This window comes from Pyrus communis, chromosome 3 (assembly GCF_963583255.1).
Source record: "Pyrus communis chromosome 3, drPyrComm1.1, whole genome shotgun sequence".
Classification (NCBI taxonomy): Eukaryota; Viridiplantae; Streptophyta; class Magnoliopsida; order Rosales; family Rosaceae; genus Pyrus; species Pyrus communis.
The window spans coordinates 25736175-25758676 of NC_084805.1; the positions used below are offsets into that span (position 1 = coordinate 25736175).

A 22502-nucleotide genomic window follows, 5' to 3' on the forward strand; every position below is an offset into this window, starting at 1 on the left:
CTTTGATTATCTCTCAGTAAATGGTACCACATTAGACCGTCTAATTAAAGGTGGTGCCATTGCAAATCATGGTTGTCAAAAGATTCGAAACAATGGCATATCCTCATTCTCAAGAGAGCCGATGAGCGTTTCCCAGCACTCTGCTTATTTATTTTCATCCAACGTAGTGTGTATAATAGCCTGAATTTTTAAGTAAAAATAGTGAGATTCTTTTCTGTTTTTCTCTTCAATCATGTAAGTATAATAGCTTGCAAAACTGAAATTTAAGAGGTAAATAGACTATAAGTAACAATAAAAGAAAATGGATCAATGAGGTCATGTGAATAGTTAACCCTAGTAAAAATAATCATTGAAAGAGGTCATGCGTGATCTAGGTGCGTTTATTCAATGCATTAAAGTTTTAAACTGAGTGAACACCGACAAAGTTGTTGCCAGTCTGCACGTTCAATGCTTTAAAATTATAGAATAGAGAGAAACGGACAAAGTTTCAATTTAGATACGCATGAAATCGGCCAAGTTTTTATTTAAAAAAAAAAAGAAAAAGAAAAAAAAGAGAGAATAGTCAGAGTTAGTTGTTCGAGAGTAATCTATTCTAAGCCCTTTTTTTGCTCATCCCACCTTTTAAGTATTTTTGCGACAAGATTGCCCTTGTGTGGAATTACTTGAAAGACAAAAATACTATAAAAATATAAAGAAAGATATAACAAAATATGTTGCTTCATTACCTTGTAGAGATGAACCCATCCTATGAGATATAGAGCGTACTCTTTCTTGAGCAGCTTCTTGGTACTTACCCTGCATAATAACAAGTAGACATGCATTTGTTCATATGAACATGATAACACGAAAGGTGAAAATTGAAGAAGAAAAAGTGTTGTTGATGTTATATTTCACATATTGAAGTGGGATACATGTGGGGTGCTCGAACCCTTTTGACCTCTCGAGTAGTGCTCGAACCCTCGTTGAATATGCTCAAGCTCCCCGTTACCTCGAGTGGGTAAATTTTATTTAAGTTTTAAAAACCGAGTTAAAAGTTTTAACATGCCCAAAATTTGACTGCTTTTCAAAATTTTCCGTAATTACGCTTTGACAAACCTGGAAAATGAGAATTGCGACTAATGCCATCTGCACGTTGTATGCAGACTCCCACTTTCTTCCTTTCACCATGGTATTGCATGTATCTTGCAACTGTCTTTCTGCTTCATCAGACATTCCAGCTTTGATGAATTAAGTACACACTAAATTAAGAATTAAAGACTTAAAGTTATCAAGGATTAAAGATTTAAAGTTACCGATACATTTTGCTGCTTAAGTAAATGCGAAATGGAAATTGATTAGTGTGCCCTATAGATTGAAGAGAACCTTAAGATCTTCACAATCTTCATCAAGGGCTCGGGAGGCGGCTTAGCTACTTTGTGAAAATCTTCCGTTTAGATGAGGCTACATGCTTATTAACCATCAACAATGATTGTAACATATCCTTATCCACTTTCGGGTACAATATTTCTTCCTTTGGAAAGAATGACCTATACGATGACTGTCCCTGGTAGCTGCAGTGGCTATAGGAATGAACTTACAGTTGCAAGTGATAATTCCAAGGACAGGCCAAAACCACAGACGTACCCCCATGCCTCTGACAATTTTTTTTTCATTTAATTTTCTTCACATTTGTTGATGGCGTTGAGCGCTTGCTAAGCGTATAAATCACAGGTGAAGAAAGTTGCTCCACCATAAAACCAATTGGCAATATGAAAAGTAACCCAACCTCTTATAAGCTCATGCAAGGTCCCTTCTCACATCAATGTGGGATTCATATCTCAACAACAGGAATGAAGGCATGCTTCAGTGTAGCGTGGCGTGTGGGAAAATCGGAAGAATGTGAGAGAGAAGGGTTGAAAGAAGAATGAAGCCTGGCGACACTCATGGTGGAAGGCACACGTAAAATTATAGAAGGTGGAGCACCACGGTGTTGTCAAAACACAAAATCCATGAAACTATTTGTGCTTTTTGAGGATACTATTACTAAGTATGCATTTATTGGTCATCGTCTGAATGGCAAGGGTTGAATATGAGGAGCACTTCGGGAGTGAAGGCATCACTTAATTAGTTAACTAAGGAAAATGAATCACCCTCATGTCGTTTTGTGATACAGAATTTACTTTTTCAGCGAAATGGGACTGCTGCGTATGTCTGCTCGAAAAACCAAAATGTTTTACATAGTCATGAGGTGCAAGGAAGAATTTTGCAGAAAGAAACAGCACTAACAGTAGTCTAGAAGCTGCATTACATAGTCTCCCTAACGTCCTTTATATATCTAGGCCAGGGCCAGGGCATTTAGACCTTTTCCTTTTTCTAATCAATAACTAGAACTTGAAAATTCTTTTCTTGGAAAATAAGAAATCACAATAAAACATTAAAGGATGAGGTTCTCGCTTCTTATCTAGGAGAAGAATTAATTCTCTGACAGTTTGAAAAACACTCGAAAGCATCAAACCGTTTCGATCACCCACATTGCAAGACTGAAATCAGAATGATTTGACATCTTTTCCCTATTATCAATTGCAGCCTTCCATTTCCACCTTTTCAATATAGCTTGCCAATCATATGGCATATCCTTTCTACTCCTACGTTTCACAAATTTAGGGTAACATTTGCGTAAACGAAAAATCCTCATCAGTGGAAAAAAAACATGGTGAACTTTTCCAAAAATTTCAGGGTGAGAACTATGTATGGAGCAATGGCAACCACAGTCTTTGCCAGCGTTTATCTTGCGGGGGCTTATATATTTCGTGCATGCGCTATAAGAAAAGAAGAGGCACAAGGCCATAGACTTACGAGGTCCATGTCCATCGCAGTCCTCCAAGGAGGGCAGCTTGCCTTGCAGAGATTGCTTGAATATCATGAAGTTCGAGCAGACAAATCAGCAGTGGAGGTAGCTGAATGTGAGTTGAGGACTTTCCTTGTGGAGCAATACCCTGATTACAAGAAGCTGCAGGTTAGGCACCTCCACTTAGAAATATGTAGTCCTTACTAGCTTGATCGATAAATTTTTTTTTTTTTCATTCAAATGGTAATTTCTCTTAATCTTTTCCATCTTTGTGCACGAAAGTCAGTTGTTGCGAAGCTTGAAATGAGTGGAAAAGAATCCAAGGCAATTGAAATATTGGCAAAAGCGATAGCAAAGGCACATAACGAAGGAAAAAAACATGAAGCATATGAAAATGAGATGCTATTAGTGGAAATGCTTATATACAAGGTTTTTGCTAGTACTTTCACTTCGAAATTTATAAAATTCCAATTTAGAGGAAAACCATGAAGCATATAAAGCATATGATGATTGATGTGCCTCGTAGGGTGATTTTGAGGAGGCGCTACGCCGTGAATGCTTGTGGCACGTAGAGATTTCAGATGCAAGGCGTCCCCTGTACAAGGTCGGAAAACCTTTCCTGAAATTATTATCTTGGTAACCATTCAACCCCACCCATATGGATTAACGTGATTAAGATTTTGTGTTTAATATTGACAGGCTATTATTTACATCATGTTAAAGTGCGACAAGGATCAAATTATAGAATGCTGGAAAGAATTTAATGTTCTGAAAGAATTCCAATCTTTGCCTAGTAACAACGAAAGCTTGAAAGAAAGTCACATTTATAATCTCAGTACAAATTACGACGAGTTCGAGAAGGTCGTCAACATACTAAGAAATGACATAGAGGGGAAAGCATGGAAGAAAAAGAAATAAGAGACGAACTTTTCACTAGTAAATTCCCTTTGCTCTCAGAAAACAAGGGGAAAAAAGAAAGCAATCACACATGGAAGTGATAAGTTCAAGAGTGGCATATTTCATTCATTTTGTACTCGTTCTAAAGTTCATTACAAATTTCCAATTAACGAAGCATTACCTTTTACTTTTGGGTCAAGAAATCAGAATATTATGGAAGCCCAAATTCTGGTCATTAACAGTTTGACAAATTTAATTTCGTTAACCACACTTTGGCGACAAATTTAAGTTCGTCAAGAAATTGGAATGATTGTTTTTAACCATGCTTTGGTGTTATAAGATAATGTTCTCTTGCCAAATTTAATTTCAGTCATATATTCAAACGAAAGTTAACTTAATCAATGACTTGCTAAACTGTTTGAGAAAATAATGTTTTTGATGTATGTAAAGAAAATTTGGCTTACTTGGATTCCTTAAAACTTCCATGTAGGATCACTCCTACTACTACCCATTTTGCAATCACTTATATATATATTCAACACAAAATGTACAATGTTAGTAATGTGAAATATTTGCACTTGTGGGTCTGGCCAGTTAACAAAGATAATGTGTCCGCCTCATCCTTCTTGCACCCAAGTTCATATCCTCCTCCATGTAAATCAGAGCATTTCAAAATATTTTTGTCAAAAAACAAAAGTGGAAAGCATTTATTTTGGTGTTGAAAGTGTTCTACCACAACAACTAAGCTAGGATCCAACTTACATTGCGGAAGTTCATGTTGTCACCAAATGGAATGATGGAGTTGATCGAACAAAACTTTCTCTCTGATAAACACCTTTGTTTCTCTTCATGCACATTTATATTTACTTTTGTTGATTATTCTTGCTTGATTTATTCAATTCAAAAGACAAAAGCTAAAAAAAAATGCGTAAGAGACTGAAAATATAAAAATCACCTCCCTTTTCTATTTTATCATCTGCTTTTGATAGTTTGATAATTAGTGTCCAAATCAGACCTGCCATTAGTGGTTGATATGGATAAATATGAATCAGATAAAATCAATGGACCTTGCAGTTTGCAGGTCGTCGGCAAACTTGATTAGTATTTATCTTAAAGCAAAAGCCACTTCCATATCTTGAGATATGATGCTTATCCTTCATCCTCCTCCTCCTCCTAAAGTTCCAAATGTCCGATCCAATGATGCAGCATTGTAAATGCTATCCACTTAATTAGAAATGCAATCCATTGCAAATTACGCATAATCTTTTGAGCTTTGAAGTCAGGTCACTTAATCATTTTCTCCTCCGAGCAAAATTAATAGGGTGTTGAAGTTAGGCCACTTTATTCCTTGTACGTGCAATGATATACTGGTACTCTTTAATTCAAAGTTGAAATACCTCCGTGAGTTTTTTTGGTTTCTGAAATGGTAGATTGACATGATAAAACCACCAGCTGATCCTTTTTTTTAAGAAAAAAAATTCTAGTGTTATCATTTGAACTCATTCATCAGTTATGCAAACAGAGAAAATAGAAAACAGAAAATATGTGAGTTATATTAATGAATTAGCCAAGGTTGGGCTTTGGTGGCCTAACTAGCTCTACCCAACCTAGGTGTAGTTATGCTAGATCTATGTTTTACTCTAAAGTAAAAGCAAGTAATGCCTATACATTTGGCCTCGTTACATACAATCTTTCTTTATCAGATAAAAAAAATTTAAAGGAGAAATTAGGTTCTCATCTATCTTTTTTCAACTCCATTGATTAAAATCTTATTCATTTTCAATTTTTGATCAAGGTCCCTTGGTTTTAATAAACATCATTAATTATTTTCATAATAAAATATTTTACATGTCAAAATAATTAAATTTTATTTCTAAATATATTCATTTAGTGTTAGAAACGTTACATTTGATATATATACATATACATATATATATATATATAATTATGGCTAAATTTTGTGTCAGATATTTTTATGTTTAGTTTGTACCCATTTTAATTTGCAGCCCTTTTTTAAATTGTACCAATTTTCTTTTCAGTTTTAGTTTGTACCCATATATTAACTTCTTTCTGTATCCATATTTTTCAAACTTTGATTTTTACACATTTGTTAACCTTTTTTTTTGTACCAATAATTTATTGACAATGTACCCATTTGTCTTTAAAAATGTTCTACTTTGTTATATGTAAAATATACCAATTTTGTTTTTGTAAGTACTCTTTTTTTATGTAAAATGTACTCATTTTTTTAATGTAAGATGTATTTATTTTTATTAATCTAAAGTGTACCCATTATTTTGTATATAATATGTACCAATTTTTTCATCTAAAACATACCACCTTTTTTTATAAAATGTACCAACTTTTTATATATAAATTGTATCATATAAAAATTACTAATTTTTTGTATGTAAAATGTCATTAATATAAGTAATGACAAATAATGAGTTTTATTTAAATATAATTTATCTTAATGATAAATCACGTCATTAAGATAAATTATACTTTTTATATGAGTATAATTTATTTTTTAATATTTTCAACCTAACAAATCATCGATTTTATTTAAAATCTCATTAATATAAGTAATTACAAATATCAAATTTAATTTAAAATTATAATAACCTACATGGAAATGTATTATTGTATTAATTTCAGGGACCCCAATCAAAAACTGAAAAACTAACAAGATTTCAATCAAAGAAGGTTGATAAATAGGGACCGCATCCAAAGTCACCCAATTTTTAATTCAAATCTCACGAGTGACAGCAGTTGAATTGAAAAGAAAAAGAAAAGCAAATTACACATTGTTATGGTTGAGCAAAGAGTGTACATCTACCTCAACACCTTTCCTGACATGGTCTTCAAGTCCAATTACTGTTTGTGGTGGAGTCACCGCAGACATCGACGGCAACTCTCCCATCCCATGGAATGGATTCACCACTTCAAAAATCTCCAACACCATAAAGGTAAGAAAGACTGCAAACAAGAAGGCCCACTAGCTTTCCTCTTCTTCTCATACGTGAATAGTTAATTTACATCTTTTGATATGTTATCGTAATATTTAAAACTTATTACTTATCATTATGTATTTTAATTTTCTTATATGATCTTGCATGATTAGTTTGAAATACTAATATCTTGACACTTCTATTTCAAGTAAATCATTATTGTATTTCAGGGGTAATTTGAAGAACTAACTAATTAACATGGGGTTTCTCTAAAGTTTCTTTCTTTTTTTTAATTGAATACAATAAAAAAGAAGCGGCCACAAACAAAACAAAACAAAACAAAAAACAAAAACAAAACAAAACAAAACAAAAAACAAAAACAAAAGCAAAAACAAAAATAAAACAAAAAACAAAAACAAAAACAAAACAAAAAAGAAAACAAAAAAAAAAAACAAAAACAAAACAAAAAACAAAAACAAAAACAAAAACAAAAAAAAAAACAAAAACAAAAACAAAAACAAAAACAAAAAAAAAAACCAATAGAATAATAGATAATCAAAGGAAAATAAATCAAGGCGAGGAAACTTATGGGAATTTTATGGGGAAAGCAACGTCAACTCCTCTCTTCTTTCAATCAAAGTTGGTATGTTTCTCTCTGCTCTACCTCTTCACCTCTCTGTTTCTGGCTCTCTACACCTCTCTCTCCCATACCAAATGCCTCTTCAGATCTTCCCCCTTCGACCCGATTCAGGCCCCTCTCTTCTCCTACCCTTCCACCTACGGCGAGCACAAGTATGCAATCCCAACCCACCGCACCTCTTGCTCTTCCCCCGTCTATTTTTCAGGTAACACTCCATTTTTTTAGCTCAATTTTTCTTCACCTTTTTTGCCTTTTGGTGATTTTAATTTTGGATTCCGGCAATTGGGTTTTGTTTTTGTGATCAGATTATTGGTTGGTCTTGAAGGAGATCCAGAATTTGTGTAAGAATTCTTCGTGGTCTCCGTCGGCTTTGAGGTATTTGCAGGGGAAGGCTGAGACGTTTGCAGGAAATTTAAGTACCCAAGAGAGGATTCCCTATTTTGTTCATTACAATGAGAGCATTGAAATCCCTTGTGGATTCTTGAAGAAATTTCCGATTAGTGATTCTGGTTAGTTTGGCATCCACGCAAAGTTCTATAAAGTCCAATTTTTATTTCATTTACCTACATTTGTGAATAACATGTTTTTTTTTTGGTATGTAATTAAGATCGAAGGGCTATGGAAAACTGTAAAGGAGTCGTAGTGGTTTCGGCGATCTTCAACGACCATGATAAAATCCGACAACCCCGAGGCCTCGGATCAAAAACCCTAAACAATGTATGTTTTTTTCTGTTCATAGATGATGTAACCCTAAAAGGACTTGACTACCATAGATTGATTCCGAGAAAATCTAAAAACTTTAAGATCGGTGTGTGGCGAGTAGTGAAAGTTTTGAGCAAGGAATTGTATGAGAATCCTGCAATGAACGGTGTGATACCAAAATATTTAGTCCATAGGCTTTTCCCAAACTCAAAATTCAGCATTTGGATCGACGCGAAGCTGCAGCTAGTGGTCGATCCGTTGCTGTTGATTCATTCACTTCTTGTGTCTGAGAACGCAGACATGGCAATTTCGAAACATCCGTACTATGTACATACTATGGAGGAGGCAATGGCGACGGCAAGGTGGCAGAAATGGAGGGATGTTGATGGGTTGAAGAGGCAGATGGAGGCTTATTGCGAGAATGGATTGCTTCCTTGGACCCCCAGCAAGCTGCCTTATCCCTCAGGTAACCAAAGCACTTGCACACAATTAGTGCATTTCAAATCATGTCATCTTTCAACGTTTTTGGTGTTGTTTTTTAGTTGAAAGCTTCCACATGATATCATTTAATGATGTTGCTTTATTTTTCAACTGTAGAAAACGCTTTAGAAGCTAGAACCTGTGATCTATGTACAATAAGTAACTTGGCATGTTGATGAATTTTCTAAGGGTAGTAACTTTCACGCTCTTAGTTTAGTTTGTAGCACTCTCGTGAGTGTACAAATATAATATTTAATTTGCAGTGCTAGAAATTAAACTGGGAATGCCAAAGTCACTAATCTTTCTTGAATCAATCCACTTTTACTAAATAGTCTTCGGATACTAATTAAACTTTTAAGTACACTTCCTTCATGTTCCCTAAGATTAGAAAATGTATAAACTATTAACATACTGGTTTTGATGTTTGAGAGTAAGCTTTTGGCTGAAGAGAAGTTTAGAAGTTCAAGCCGTGGGATGGTAATTAACTGTACATGTTCTGGGGTTTTTAAGATTAAAAAAAGGAAAACTAACAAAAATGACTTGAAAATTTTGAGTTTTAACGAAAATGACAAGATAAAGGGTAAAGTGAATAGTATCAGGATTGACTTTTTAGTATAAAAATGTGATTTTTAGTTAAAATAAACAGTACCGAGAGCTTTTGTTAAAATTCCCATTTAAAAATTGTACCACTTGGGTGTATAAATACAAGTGTCAAGGTTTTTTAAGATTATCAAATTGAACTACTTGGTCTGGCCAAAAGAAGGAAAGGAAAAGGTTAATGGGATGAATTGGTGTTTACGTAGACCTTGCATTTTTTAAGTCACATCAAAGGACTGAGTTTACAAACTCCCGAATTTCTTAATTGGATCTTTTGAAAACCTGTGATGCTAACAGCTAATAAGGTGCTTTCTTATGACAAATAGGAATACTTTATTTCTTGCGAGAAGAAGGTTGAAGTTTCTTGATCTTCTTCCCTTTCACTCCCTGTTATAACTTATTTCCAATGTCTTTTTGTAAAAACGAAAAATACTTTTTGAATATGTGGTCCAGAAATAGAAAGAAACTGTGTGATCCAATGTGGTCCTAGCAAGCAACTTGCAGTTTATTGCAGGTTAGAAGAAAAACATAGGTGTAACTGAGGATGTATCCCCATCTTTTTATTTCACTCGTCACTTGATGAGTGAGACAAAAAGATAGAGAATGTAACTTTATATTACATTAATTCTTTGCATACAACAATATAATTTTACATATCACTTAAACATATTAATTTGTTAGTTGCGAGTTGCACATGCAAACAAGAGTTTTTGCTTGTTTTCTTCCCTTGTGCTTACATAAATTTTGCAGGCTGTTCATGCCAATGTGATTATCTCTTTCCTATTCTATTGTACAAGAGAAACTTCCTTATCCTTTGCTGTATATCACTCTCGTCTGGTTATCTCTCTATGATTACTCATATGACGAGGGAGGTCGTAAAGGACGGACATACAATAAGGGTTAAATCACTTTTCCGCACTACGAAAACTAACAACTCAGTTATTGGTGTTTGACAGATGTACCGGACAGTGCTCTAATCCTGAGGAAGCATGGATTGAGGAGCAACCTATTCTCCTGCCTGTTGTTCAATGAGTTGGATGCATTTAACCCTAGAGACCAGTTGGCTTTTGCATACGTGAGAGACCTCATGAGCCCAAGGCTGAAGCTCAACATGTTTGAGGTCGAAGTGTTTGAGCAAATTGTCGTGGAATACAGGCACAATATCAAGCGTGAAGGTGGGGCCACTGAGAGCCTTGTGGGGTCCAAAGCCCCCAAAACCAGAAATACCAAAAGGGCAAGCCCTGATTTGTTGTATGTCAATGGCAGCTGCTGCAGCAAGTGCCAGAAGTATCTTTTGGAGATGTGGGGCGAATCATAGAGCTGATTTTTGTCTCTAGCTATAGGGAGTGCATGTTACGCACGCGGGGGAGCAGGGCAAAAGAGACAAAGTAAGGGAAAAGAACAGAAAATAAAACAAAGCTAGACAACAACCTTGGAGGCTTTAACTTGATGAAGGCCGACAAATAATGACAGGTTTTCCAGGGCCTTTTACTTTTCAAAATTTGATTATTCTTCTGGTGCGTATTGACAGGTCATGCAATATTCTAGAGAAAGCATGCAGGGGGACCCTTCAGGAAAAGAAAAAAAAAATAATAATAATAATACTATTTATACTATGTTTTTTTTATCATATTTTCATATCATCTTAAGTAGCATTTGATATAGACATCCACATCATTTGAATTAATCAGATTTTTAATTTTAATTCATTATTTAATAAACTAATAATAAGAAAAACTAATTGATTAAATAATGATTGTGGTATACGATGAGTCTTTCTTCTTTCTTTCCTTTGGTTTTGTAAATTTTTCAAATGATGTGGCTATCCACATCAGATGCCACCTAAGGTGGTATAAAAATTTAATATAAAAATATGGTATGAATAACATTACTAAAAAAAAAATTTGTTTTTATACAGTGGTTGATCATAATGGAATTCTGTAATGCTACCGGTTGTATATATTAATGTATTTTATGAAAATCATAACGTTTATCCAAACACATGGATTTATGCATCTGATGGCAAACTGCCAGATCTTCAAATTAAATATGTTTATCGTATATTGTGTAATCAGAAATTATTTTAAATTCTTTTATTTAAAATTGAATATAAACAATATTTTACAAAAACTGATCGCACAATATACAATGAACGGATGTGATTAAATGATCCCCGAAATCCTCACAAAGAGGATCTAGCAGGGATCCTCACTCATGACACACAACATTATATCTGAAAACTTGTACGGATCCATAATTCTTTAAAGGGAGTTTTAACAAAAACACTCATGATATTGTTCATTTTTAACGAAAAACCACATTTTTACCTTTCCTGATACTATTCACTTACACCTTTATTTATCATTTTTCATAAAAAATAAAGTTTTTTTGAATTTTTCGTTAGTTTTCTTTTCTTTAAAAGTACCAACGCAGACAACAGTTCAAAAGCATGCAAATTTTGGTTCCTCTTTAGTGCCACATGCAAATTTGCAGTGAGTGGGAGGAGGAGGAGCATTACAAGTATGTTGAAATCATGTTACTTTTGCATATCAACACCTGCCTTCATTATTTAATTTGTAGATTCTCAAATCTGGTTAAATCTGGTTTAAGGATTGGAGGGAAAAGTAAAGTTAATATTTGGCGAATGTATTCTATTTTTTCTACTCTGTTTTGTAAGAGAAATACATACATATATATATATATAATATTTATGTCCAAGGCAATAGTTGATTTCTTTCTTTACCGATTTCTATAGTGGCCAATTCTTTGTACATATACATATCTCAACTAAATGGGTATCATATATACGAATTATAGTTCTAATCACCATCTTCTGGAAATGAGAATTTGTAACATCCTACATCGTCCAGGGGAGTGGATCATGTAAGCCTTATATGTATATTATCATCTCTACCTAACACGAGACATTTTAAGAGCTCATTGGTTTCGGGTTCCATGGGAACTCCGAAGTTAAGCGAGTAACGCGCTAGAGCAATCCCATGATTGGTGACCTACTAGGAAGTTTTCGTGTGAGTTCTCAAAAACAAAACCTTGAGGGCGTGGTCGGGGCCCAAAACGAACAATATCATGCTACGGCGGAGTCGCGCCAAAAATGTGGTGGGGGCCCGGGCCTGAATGTGATAGAATTCATGTTCGAATATATCGAAAGGGAGAGGGATGAGAGATTAATTAATCTTAAGAAAATTTTCATATACAATATATCTATAAACTATCTTTAAATAAAATTTTTATACAATATATCTAAGGTAAATTACATTGTACCACTTCAAGTTTGAATTCTATTACAACCTCATACAACATTTTCAAAACATTTCACTTTCATACCTCAAGTACTATTTTATTTCAATATAATACATCAGTTACATTTTTCATCCATTGTTCCGTTAAGAGCTGACATGGCTGTCACATTTGTGCCATGTGGCAAAAAAAAAATTTAATACATTTAAAACTAATTAATTAAAGAAAAGTAAAATATATATATAATCCTAGAAACCCATCCCTTCCCCTTCCCCGCAACCCCCCACCCCACCTAGATTATCCAGATTTGTTCTTAAACAGATTACCCAGCTTTTCCATCGATTTTTCCTCGTTTTCTCGGCAACCAAACAGTAAATAACTCCAAAAATTCAATGGATTCCAACCCCAATTTTCCAGAATTCAAACCCAAGAACAAAAATGCAGAAAATTCAAATTTTTGCAGAAGATTAAAACTTAAAAAATCTAGACCCAATGCCAAACAACTCCCAGTCAATTACCCCACCCTCCCTCTCTCCACCTTCTCCTCCACATCGAACTCCGTATTCTCCTCCACGATTGCGGTGCCTCTCTCACTCCTGGCTCAACGGCCACGACGGTGGCTGAAGCGAGGGCAGCAGCAGAGACGTTGAGCTTGTCCAGGAGGTAGTCGACGAGGATGTGGGCTTCCTCGAGGGTGAGGCTGGAGATGTCAGTGCTGAGCTTGTCAATCTTTTTTGGGGCTTCGACGGCAGTGAGGGGTTGGATGTGGGTGGTGCGGTGGGTGAAGGTAGGGGTTTGGGGGTTGAAGGGGAATTGGAGACTTGGTTTGGTCGAGTGGGAGGGAAAGGAGGAGGCGGCGGGTGTGGCGGGGAGGAGAAGAGGGAGGAGTGGGAGAGAAAAGGGAGGGGAGGTGAAGAGAGTGGAGGAGAAGTACGTCGGGGAAGATGGGTTTTAGGGTCTTTTTCTTATAACTTTTCTTTAATTAATTATTTTTAAATTCATAATAAAATTAAATTAAAAAAAATTGCCACGTGGTACAAATGTGGTAGCCACGTCAGCTTTTAACGGAACAATGGATGAAAATTTTAACAGATATATTATATTGAAATAAAATAGTACTTGATGTATGAAAATAAATTATTTTGAAGATGTATGAAATTGTAATAAACCTCAAACCTGAGGTGGTACAATGTAATTTATCCATATATCTATAAACTTCAGTACCTCGTTAAACAAATCAGTAGAGCTTTAGTGTTATTAAACTTATGTGACATTACCTCAAAACAAAGTACTATATATCACATTACCATAATGCAGTACTCACAATAAAAAAAAATTAGTTACATTTTTGTTATGTAATTTGTATGAAATCGCATAAATAAATAAATATATATATATATAAGCGATCAGAGAGAAGATAAAAAATATGGTAGAAATAGAGGGTAAATGTAGTACTTTTCATATTTCTATCGATTCTCTTAAAAAATCATTTTTTTTTTTTAAATACATCGATATTTTTACATTAAGAGGAGGGGAAATCCAGTTAAGCCACACAATGAGCATCCTAATTTGGTATCAAATTCGCTATCCACGAAATTTGAATCTCAGACCTTTTACTGAAAAAAATATATCAAACCATAGTACTGAGTGACGCCTAAAAAAATCACTTACATACGAAAGAAAACTGTAGCCAACCCTACTATGACCCTCCATCCCATGCATGCAAATTCTCATTAGCCAGAAACATCAATCCATCTGAGTTTCCATTCTCTCTCTCTCTCTCTCTCTCTCTCTCTCTCTCTCTCTCTCTCTCTAAATACACAAATGTCAGCCCAACAAATCGCGAGCCACAGAGAGGACGCCGAGATCTACCACGGCGAGGCCCTGTGCAGGCAGAAGTCCCGCGAGCTGCTCAACAAAATGTGCCTACCACGTGGCCTCCTTCCCTTGGACGACGTCGTCGAGTTTGGCTACAACCACACCTCCGGCTTCGTCTGGCTCAAGCAGAAGAAGAGAAAAGAGCACCGGTTCCGCGCCATTTCCAAAACGGTGTCGTATGACACGGAGGTGATGGGGTTCGTGGAGGAGCACCGGATGCGGCGGCTCTCCGGGGTCAAAAGCAAAGAGCTTCTGATTTGGGTCTCCATTTCGGATATTTACGTCGACCCTAATTCGGATCTGGATAAGATCACGTTCACTAACGGCACCGGATTGTCTAGGTCGTTCCCCGCCACGGCGTTTGGGCTTGAAGGAGAAGAGTAAAACGGCGACGGTGACGGGAGAAAATTAAAGCTTAATTAAAGCTTTTAATTACGAGATTCAATAAATTTTCTTTTTATTAGTTTCATTTCATTTGTGTATGTATGATTTTTGTGTAGGGCCAACTAGGATAACCAACAACAACATGATTATCAAATTAAATTATGTTTCTCTTACATGTTTTGTTTGGTATTAGTTGATCAAATGAATTTGTTTAAGGATGCGTTCGATGAGAAATTCTTTGTGCAAGATGTCATGCCAACGCTTTAAAAAAATTTATGCTTCTGAAATTCAAAAGCCTCCACCCACTTTGAAGTTTGAGCTGATTTCACTTGATTGAGTCTTAATATCGTATATATAGTCATAATTAGATAAGATTTTCTTAACATCTACTTAGTTTTCTTCAACTTTCGATTTTAGGGTATAGAATGGTCGTCATTTAGGAGAGATTTTTTAGTGTGTCGGGAACACGGGCTAGTACACCAAGTGTCATAGTACAATTGGTTGGAGATTTTTTTTTTCCAGTTTCTAACTACTTGTATTATGTCACTTAGTGTACCAAATCGTTTTCCCATCACATTGAAAAATTTCTCGTCATTCAGAGCACTGATTTTAAGTTTAAAATAACAAAATCATAGTAATAACCACTTTTCAAGAAAGTAGCAAGCTACATTTAGAGTTAGGTTTCTGTTACTTCAGTGGCAAGCAATTTGCAGCCACAGCTTTGCATAAATTATAAATTCAATCCTGCACTCAATTTCCTCCCACCAACAGCTCTTGATCCTTCCCAAACAATTACATTCTTCGACACTAATCGAAAGTGATCGAAACAACGTTGAGATTTACCATGGTGAATCTCTGTGCAAGCAAAAGCTCCATGAGCCGCTGGAGGAACTCGCTTTGCCCAAAGACCTCTTTAGAGCAGACATCAATGAGATGGGCTACCACCGGCCCTCAGGCTTTGTGTGGCTGAAGCAGAGGAAGAAAGAGTGAGCACAAATTGAAGGCCACCGGCAAGACCATCTTTTACAATGCTGAGCTCACAATGCTGGTTGAGAAAGGTGGGATTAAGCAGCTCAAGGGTTGGACCGCTAAGGAAACCAATGGCCTGAGCAGGACATGCCCAGCTTCGGCATTTAAGGACAAGGATGATAACTAAGGGTGATCCGAAACACAAGCACTGAAGTCTTTGCTTTTACTACTCAGGTCTTCAGGAAAGTCTTAAGTTTTAACGTACATATAATAAAGTCTGGTGTTATCAGCTTGCACTGGATTATATATTGCTCCTCACCCAATAAGTTCGTCTTTGATGAATCAATTCCTTATACTTTGTGAAGGACGAAAGAATAAAACCCTGGTGTCGGCTCTTACAAGAAAAATAGCATCAATTTACAATGCATATCAGATGTACGCAGACTTCTGGCAGGAACAGTTGATAAATCCTCCTTTCTCGATCCATTTGTTCAACTGTAAATCTTACTTCAACATTAAATTCAACAACGAATCCGCAGAGGCATCTCAATAAACTTCACTCGAGTCCTCAATTACTGGTGGCTTGAATCAGAGAACTAAATTTTATTGTGGAAATGATTTCTTGCTAAGCAAACCACACTAAGGAAAATCATTGAAGGAAACTTGGTCCATAATCCATATCATCACTTCTGACATTTGTGCTGAAATCTGGTCCTTTCCTGCTTTTTTCACCTTCAATCGTGTATAATCCTTCGGTCCAGCAACAATTAAAAGCAGCTTGACTCAGAAAGAAGTATAATATCGGAAAGTTGACATCCTTTCATGAAACAGACACTATAAGCATTCCAAGCAGTCCAGCAACAATTTAAAAGCAGCTTGACTCAGAAAGAATTGGAAAGTTGACATCCATTCATGAAACGGACACTATAAGCATTCCAAGCAGGTGCCCTACCCCGTTCAACTCTCGATCAAGTTTCATTTTCCATTCTCTAATAGAATGAATCATGAGGCACAATCTTTTCTTGTTTCTCCTTCTTCCCTAAGCTTATAGTTCCGAACCCCAAGGGTTTTGAAATCCCACAGAATTTCAGATATCTCATCTTAAGGCAAAATTAAACCATCTCGTTTAATTGATCTATGCAAGGCACAAAAGAATTTTGGGTCTTCAAGTCTGATGTAGTCACGTAAGAGCTGCTCATGAGCGGGTACCCAATTTCTAGGAAAAGGGGAGTAATCACAAGATGGAATCAGAGACATGTGAGGGAACCGAACACCTTCGATTGGATCAACAAGTCCCATCCTCAATAGATCAGAATACTCGGGTGCAGAATTTTTGCTGCTCTCCCTCAGTGGACGACTGAGATTGCATGAAGCTATTCCATTCACCTTGGCCCGTGATTTTAGTCTATACCTTGCAGCGTACAGTTTAGCCAAAGAGTTACGTATAACATAGGCACAAAACCCAACAACTTTCTTGCGATTATCAGCATACTTGTACCAATCAGCCATGGTCTCTAACAACTTATTCATCTGGGAATTGGTATGAGCTTGACCAGAGTAAAGCATTGGAGTGCAGGGCAGTGGCTCAGGATCTTTATCGCCCTTAACAAACTCTAGCCGCCTGAATTGGCGAATACATTGTTGTAAGCTAGCAGTAACCGAAAGCAGAGTCGCTACACCTTTTTGGCTCACAACATTGCCTCCAGTGGCCGTGTACCTAAGCGTGGGGTGTATAACCCTGCGGGAAATTATATGGTCTAAGAACTGAATTCCCCTAGTTATGTGCTCAATCTCCACCTTGGAGTTATCCAACCTTATCCCAAATCTTCTCTCACAAAACTCGATTATTTGCTTACGAATATCCATTGCATCCTCTCTGGGCCCTCGAATACCAATCAAGAAATATCCCCCGTATCAAATACAATCCATTTTTCTAGTTTTCTCATTCCCACAAGAAAGAACAAACTCGGGCCAAGACGGGTTATGACAACCATCGTTTATCAAAGTTTTCCAAATAGAATCGAGACTATATGGCCTAAAAAACTCAACTATCTTATCTTCTATAACCTGATCCAATTCATTAAGACAAACATTAGCAAGTAAAGGACTCAAAATTTCACAATGTCCATAAGAAGGTACCTTAGCAGCCTCTTCAGGTGCAAAATTGAAAAACGCTCTCAGCCAATACGGTCCGGCTTCGGCTCCTTGTCGTTCAAAATCGTCTTCTTCTTCTTAGCCGCTTTCTTCTTCTTTCTGTTCTTCCGCCATTCCTCATCACCATCACTCCTTTTTCGATTCGGTGCTCCGACAGCCGATTGGATCAAACCCAATATTTTTCGGTCCCTCACGGCCTGCTCTAAGCACCCCATTACGCAATTCCTATCCACATTGTCAAAAATCTCACTGATATCTCCTTTCAGAACCCACATGTACCCGGCGAAGTTGCTCCGGATGGTCCGAATAACTGTGTGGGCATTCCTTCCCGGTCGAAAAGCGTGGGACTTTGGTGAAAACCGGGCCTCGAAAACAGGCTCCAATATCATCAAAAGGACCTCCTGAACGACCCGGTCTTGGAAGCAGGGCTCGTCGGCCTCGAGCATAGCCTGGAGTTTACGCTTAGATACCATCTCTTTGCTGGGTTTGTCATTGGGGCTTCGAATGTACTGCTGGGTCTTTTTGTTCCAGGAGAAACTCCCCCGAACAACGGCGTTTCGGAGGGAAAGGAGGTCATGGAGGACGTGGGAGTGGATGGCGCTGCGGGGCGGGAACGTACCGGTCACGTGGGCGCAGGAGCGCTGGTAGGCCAATACCCAGAGGTCAAATTTGGAGAGGAAGCCGGTGAGGTTGGGGAAGGCGACGGTGGGCGGGGAAGAGAATGCCTTGACCCACAGAGAAGAACATATTTCGATTGGGTCTTGCTTGAGGAGCGAGTACGGGTCTTGCTGGTCTAGCTTTGATGGCGGTGGCTTGGGCGACGGCAGCGGGGTGGAGAGCGACCATGAGAGAGAGCGAGTGAGGGCTTTGAGGACTGGGGACTGGTGGCACTGCAGGTGTTTGATGGGAGTTCTCACTGACATTTTTTTGGTTGGGTTGAAGATGAATTGAGGGGTTGTCTGAAGACCCTCCTTTCCCTTCAATTTTGGCTGGTTTTGGACCGTTGGTACTTTGGTAGTTACACTATTTGAGATTGGAGTGGATTTTTGCTCACCACCATTTATGTGGTATATGCTCATCATCTTATTTATTATCATTATATGAGTTTGAATTTTAAGATTTGTGTTTATCCACTACACGAATTTCAAAATTCAAACTCATCTAACGATGATAAATAGGGTGATGAGCAGACATAATACTAAATGGTGGTAAGCAAAAATGATCCCTTGAGATTGGAGGGACTTGGTCTGGGCTTTTGTTGGGCCTTGAGCTTGACTTATTATTGGATTTGATCATATTTTTGAGCCAGGTTAGGTCGTCGGACTAGATGACCCAAACATAAGCTCACCTTATCGGGAGATCGGAAAGACTTACAGAAGCATTTAACTTTTCTCTAACCATTATTGTGTGATTCACGTGCTTTTGATTTCATATGAGTTAATACATGAATCATAATAATTTCAATACCCATGTGTATAGTAAGCGCATTGAAAGCCCGTGACTGAATACTTTTAATACTCATTCCAGATAAGTAAACATGTGATAGGTGAATAATTATTCATTGTACGAGGGTTATAAGGGATTAGAAGACGAATGAAACTTATCTGTTTCAATCCTGTTATTTTGTGGAGACTAAGAGGGATAAATTTAGCACAACCGATAAAATCCCATGTAAATTAAGTAAACCTTCAGTCTACTTCCTAACTCTACAACTATTTTCAATTCAAGCACACAAAAAAGTAGAAGGAGACAAGGCCAACATGTGAACCAAAAAATAAGGGAATTTTGTATCCTATATACGTATAGATTTGCACGCATGAACATTGACATATTGCAAAAGAAAGAGAGCCCGTACCATTCCATGCATGGAGTACACGTTACGAAAACTTCAACAACCCTTTTTTGTATGGGGACAAATGCGCCCCCTCATAGGCTCATACGATGCAAATTCACATGCCCTCTTCCTATTTTCCGGCGGCTTAAATTCTCACACACACTCACTCACAAAGCACCAGCACCGCATGGACTTGCTGTATAATCTAGGAGAAATCAAACATGCCCACATCTGTATATATATCTCAAAAGGTAACAGACATCTCAGCTACCTTATGTCTCAAGATGTACAACACAATTAATTATTAATTATTAAGGGGAGAAAGTTGAGTACAGTATGGATTCTTTTTTTGGGAAAAAGTTCTAAAGTTTCAATACACAACAAGAAAATTGGTAGAACTTGCCAATTAACTTAATTTGTTAACGCACCTAACTACAGAAATTGAAATTGAGAAATTTGGAATCAAAGTGATGAAAATTGTTTTCCACCCTAACTCTAATTACCAAATGTGTGTTTTACCCTCGAAATGACATAAACACGTATTTTCTGATAATTTTCTTGACATATATCAATATATATATATATATATATATATATATATATCAATGCTGTAACTTCTGTTATTATATATGGTTTATTACACGGCTAACAAAAAAGTGTTTACAATTGATCATGCGCCACCAGAATCTGCAAACCCTAGCGCTTCAAGCAAAAAGGCGGGTGAAAGATCCGAAACAAAATTCACCAAGAAATTCATATAAAAGTAGAAAACTAACAGAAGATGAAAGAAAAAGTACGTAGTAGTTAGTACGCCGCTCCATCGATCTCCGTCATTTGTTTCATCATCACCTGGCACGTACGTGCGCGGAACAAACTGAAACAGCGCGCGGGTAGTTTAGGGTTTTGCAGAAGTGGGAGCGAGGTCGCAGAAGAAAGCGACGGAGTTGGGGTACGCATTCTGGCAAGGCGACGAACCGGAAGGCGGAATGAAACCCTTGGGCAGCATCACCGAGAACGGCCGCGTTTTGAAGTCTTTCTTGGTCGTCGTCTTCTTTCTCTTCTTGTGCCGCATCCTTCTGTGCTTCTTGATCTGTTCTTGCTTGTCCAGTTCAAACGGCGGCGTGTTCTTGATGTAGAACACTCGGTATTGGGGGGTGGGGGCGGTGGGAACGGCGGCTGGTGGGGACTGAAGTTGGATTTCGTGGGGTTTTGGTGAGGTGGAGGTAGAGGTGAAGGAGGAGAGAGCGGAAAAGGAGGGGGTGCGGAGGAGGAGGAGGAGAAGGAAGAGGAAGGTGCAGATCATGCAGTTGAAGGTGATTTGACTGTTACAAAAACCCATGCGAGAGTTGAGAAGAATTGGGGTTTTGTGCACTTATGGTGAAGAAAAATGAAATTTGGAATTTGATATTGCGGTTGAGAATTTGAGAGGTGTGTAAATCCCAATAAAGCTTACACTAAATGTAACCAACACCTGCGTTCTAATAAATAAAAGGATCGATCGTCAAACCAAGTAATGGGGGATATAAAAGACATTTTAAGATATTTTTTCGTTTTTTGTTTAGGGTTATATCGGGTGCGGGTAATTAGATTCTTAAACCCATTTACAAAGAACCGGATCCCCTCCGGATCCTTGCAAACTGAGTCTCCTGACCAAGGGATCCGAGTCGTTAAGATTTGATCAAACGGCTACAATTATTATAAATTTTATAAGGGCCCCTGTTTGTAGCTGTTTGATCAAATTTCAATACCCTGGATCCCTTGGTCAGGAAGCTCAGTTTCAAAGGGTCCGAAGGGGATCTGGTTCCCATTTACAAAACTCCATTTTTTGAATTCATTAGCGAGCTTTAGTTGGTTTGCGTTTTAGGAAAGATTTGTTACTCTCATAATCAGTGGCAGAATATACACACAATTTCAAGTCAAAAGGACTTACGCGTGACACCAAACTATCAATTGCTACTTATATGGATTTACGTACACAAATCGCGCATCAACGAACCGCTTGCACGACTTGAACTTTAGTTGGGTGACTTAGAAGACATAAACCTTACCAATTGACCCAACCCTCGTTGGCAATTCATTAGCTGTTTTTGGCTTTGACAAAACAACAATATAAACTACCAAGAAGATAATTCAAGTTCGGGTGTAAGAGACGAGAAGTTTTTTAGTATGTGAGACACATGGGCTGGTGCACTAAGTGGTGGTATAATACAATGGTTGGAAACTTAAAAAAAAAAAAATATTCCAACTAATTGTATTATTACACTGGTATATTAAGCCACATTCCCTACACACTGAAACATCTCTTTGACAAGTAGACATACTATTTTTTTTTATAATAATAGGGAAACCATATATTTAAATTATATTTTATAAATCACATGACGTAATTGGTGATGATTGAATTGTTGATTAACATGCTTATTTTCGATTGATAAAACATCACATATTTTACAAATTTATTCTAAAAAAATTGATTTTCCTAACTATCATTTTAAAAAGAGAAAACTAATGAAAATAGCTTGAAAACTTTAAGTTTTAACGATAAGGACAAAATAAAGAGTAAAGTGAATAGTACCAATATTGACTATTTAGTGTAAAAATATGATTTTTTGTTAAAATGAACAGTATTAGGAGTTTTTCGTTAAAATTCTCTTTTTAAAATACAACAGACACATTATATAAATTAATGGAATAGACATAACGCACATCATATGACCAAATAATACATGAATAAAAAAAGGAAAAACTAATGAAAAAGGCTTGAAAACTTTGAGTTTTAATGATAAGAACAAAATAAAGGGTAAAATGAATAGTACCAGGATTGACTTTTTAGTGTAAAAATGTGATTTTTCGTTAAAATGAAGAGTACCGAAAACTTTTCATTAAAGTTAGGGGTGGTTCGTTATGAGATACCGAACCGAAACCTTAGTC

General features: G+C 36.9%; 4 protein-coding genes and 1 pseudogene across 4 annotated transcripts; 3 read left to right on the forward strand and 2 right to left on the reverse strand.

The window, feature by feature from the left end:
* The first annotated feature begins 2737 nt into the window (after nucleotides 1-2737).
* Nucleotides 2738-3745, forward strand: LOC137728506 (uncharacterized). Its single transcript, XM_068467275.1, has 4 exons — nucleotides 2738-2995; nucleotides 3110-3256; nucleotides 3354-3431; nucleotides 3527-3745. Exons 1-4 carry the CDS (start codon nucleotides 2738-2740, stop codon nucleotides 3743-3745), a joined length of 702 nt encoding a protein of 233 aa, XP_068323376.1.
* Nucleotides 3746-7231: 3486 nt separating this feature from the next.
* On the forward strand, nucleotides 7232-10653 carry LOC137727435 (alkaline ceramidase TOD1-like). The gene is made up of 4 exons (XM_068466296.1): nucleotides 7232-7520; nucleotides 7621-7824; nucleotides 7923-8483; nucleotides 10051-10653. Exons 1-4 carry the CDS (start codon nucleotides 7274-7276, stop codon nucleotides 10410-10412), a joined length of 1374 nt encoding a protein of 457 aa, XP_068322397.1. The 5' UTR covers nucleotides 7232-7273; the 3' UTR covers nucleotides 10413-10653.
* A 3523-nt stretch (nucleotides 10654-14176) lies between these two features.
* On the forward strand, nucleotides 14177-14614 carry LOC137727797 (uncharacterized). The gene has a single exon (XM_068466619.1). The coding sequence runs from the start codon at nucleotides 14177-14179 to the stop codon at nucleotides 14612-14614; it is 438 nt and encodes a 145-aa protein (XP_068322720.1).
* A 776-nt stretch (nucleotides 14615-15390) lies between these two features.
* On the reverse strand, nucleotides 15391-18660 carry LOC137727254 (nuclear intron maturase 1, mitochondrial-like; annotated as a pseudogene).
* Nucleotides 18661-20466: 1806 nt separating this feature from the next.
* Nucleotides 20467-20910, reverse strand: LOC137728507 (uncharacterized). The gene has a single exon (XM_068467276.1). The coding sequence runs from the start codon at nucleotides 20908-20910 to the stop codon at nucleotides 20467-20469; it is 444 nt and encodes a 147-aa protein (XP_068323377.1).
* Nucleotides 20911-22502: the final 1592 nt, after the last annotated feature.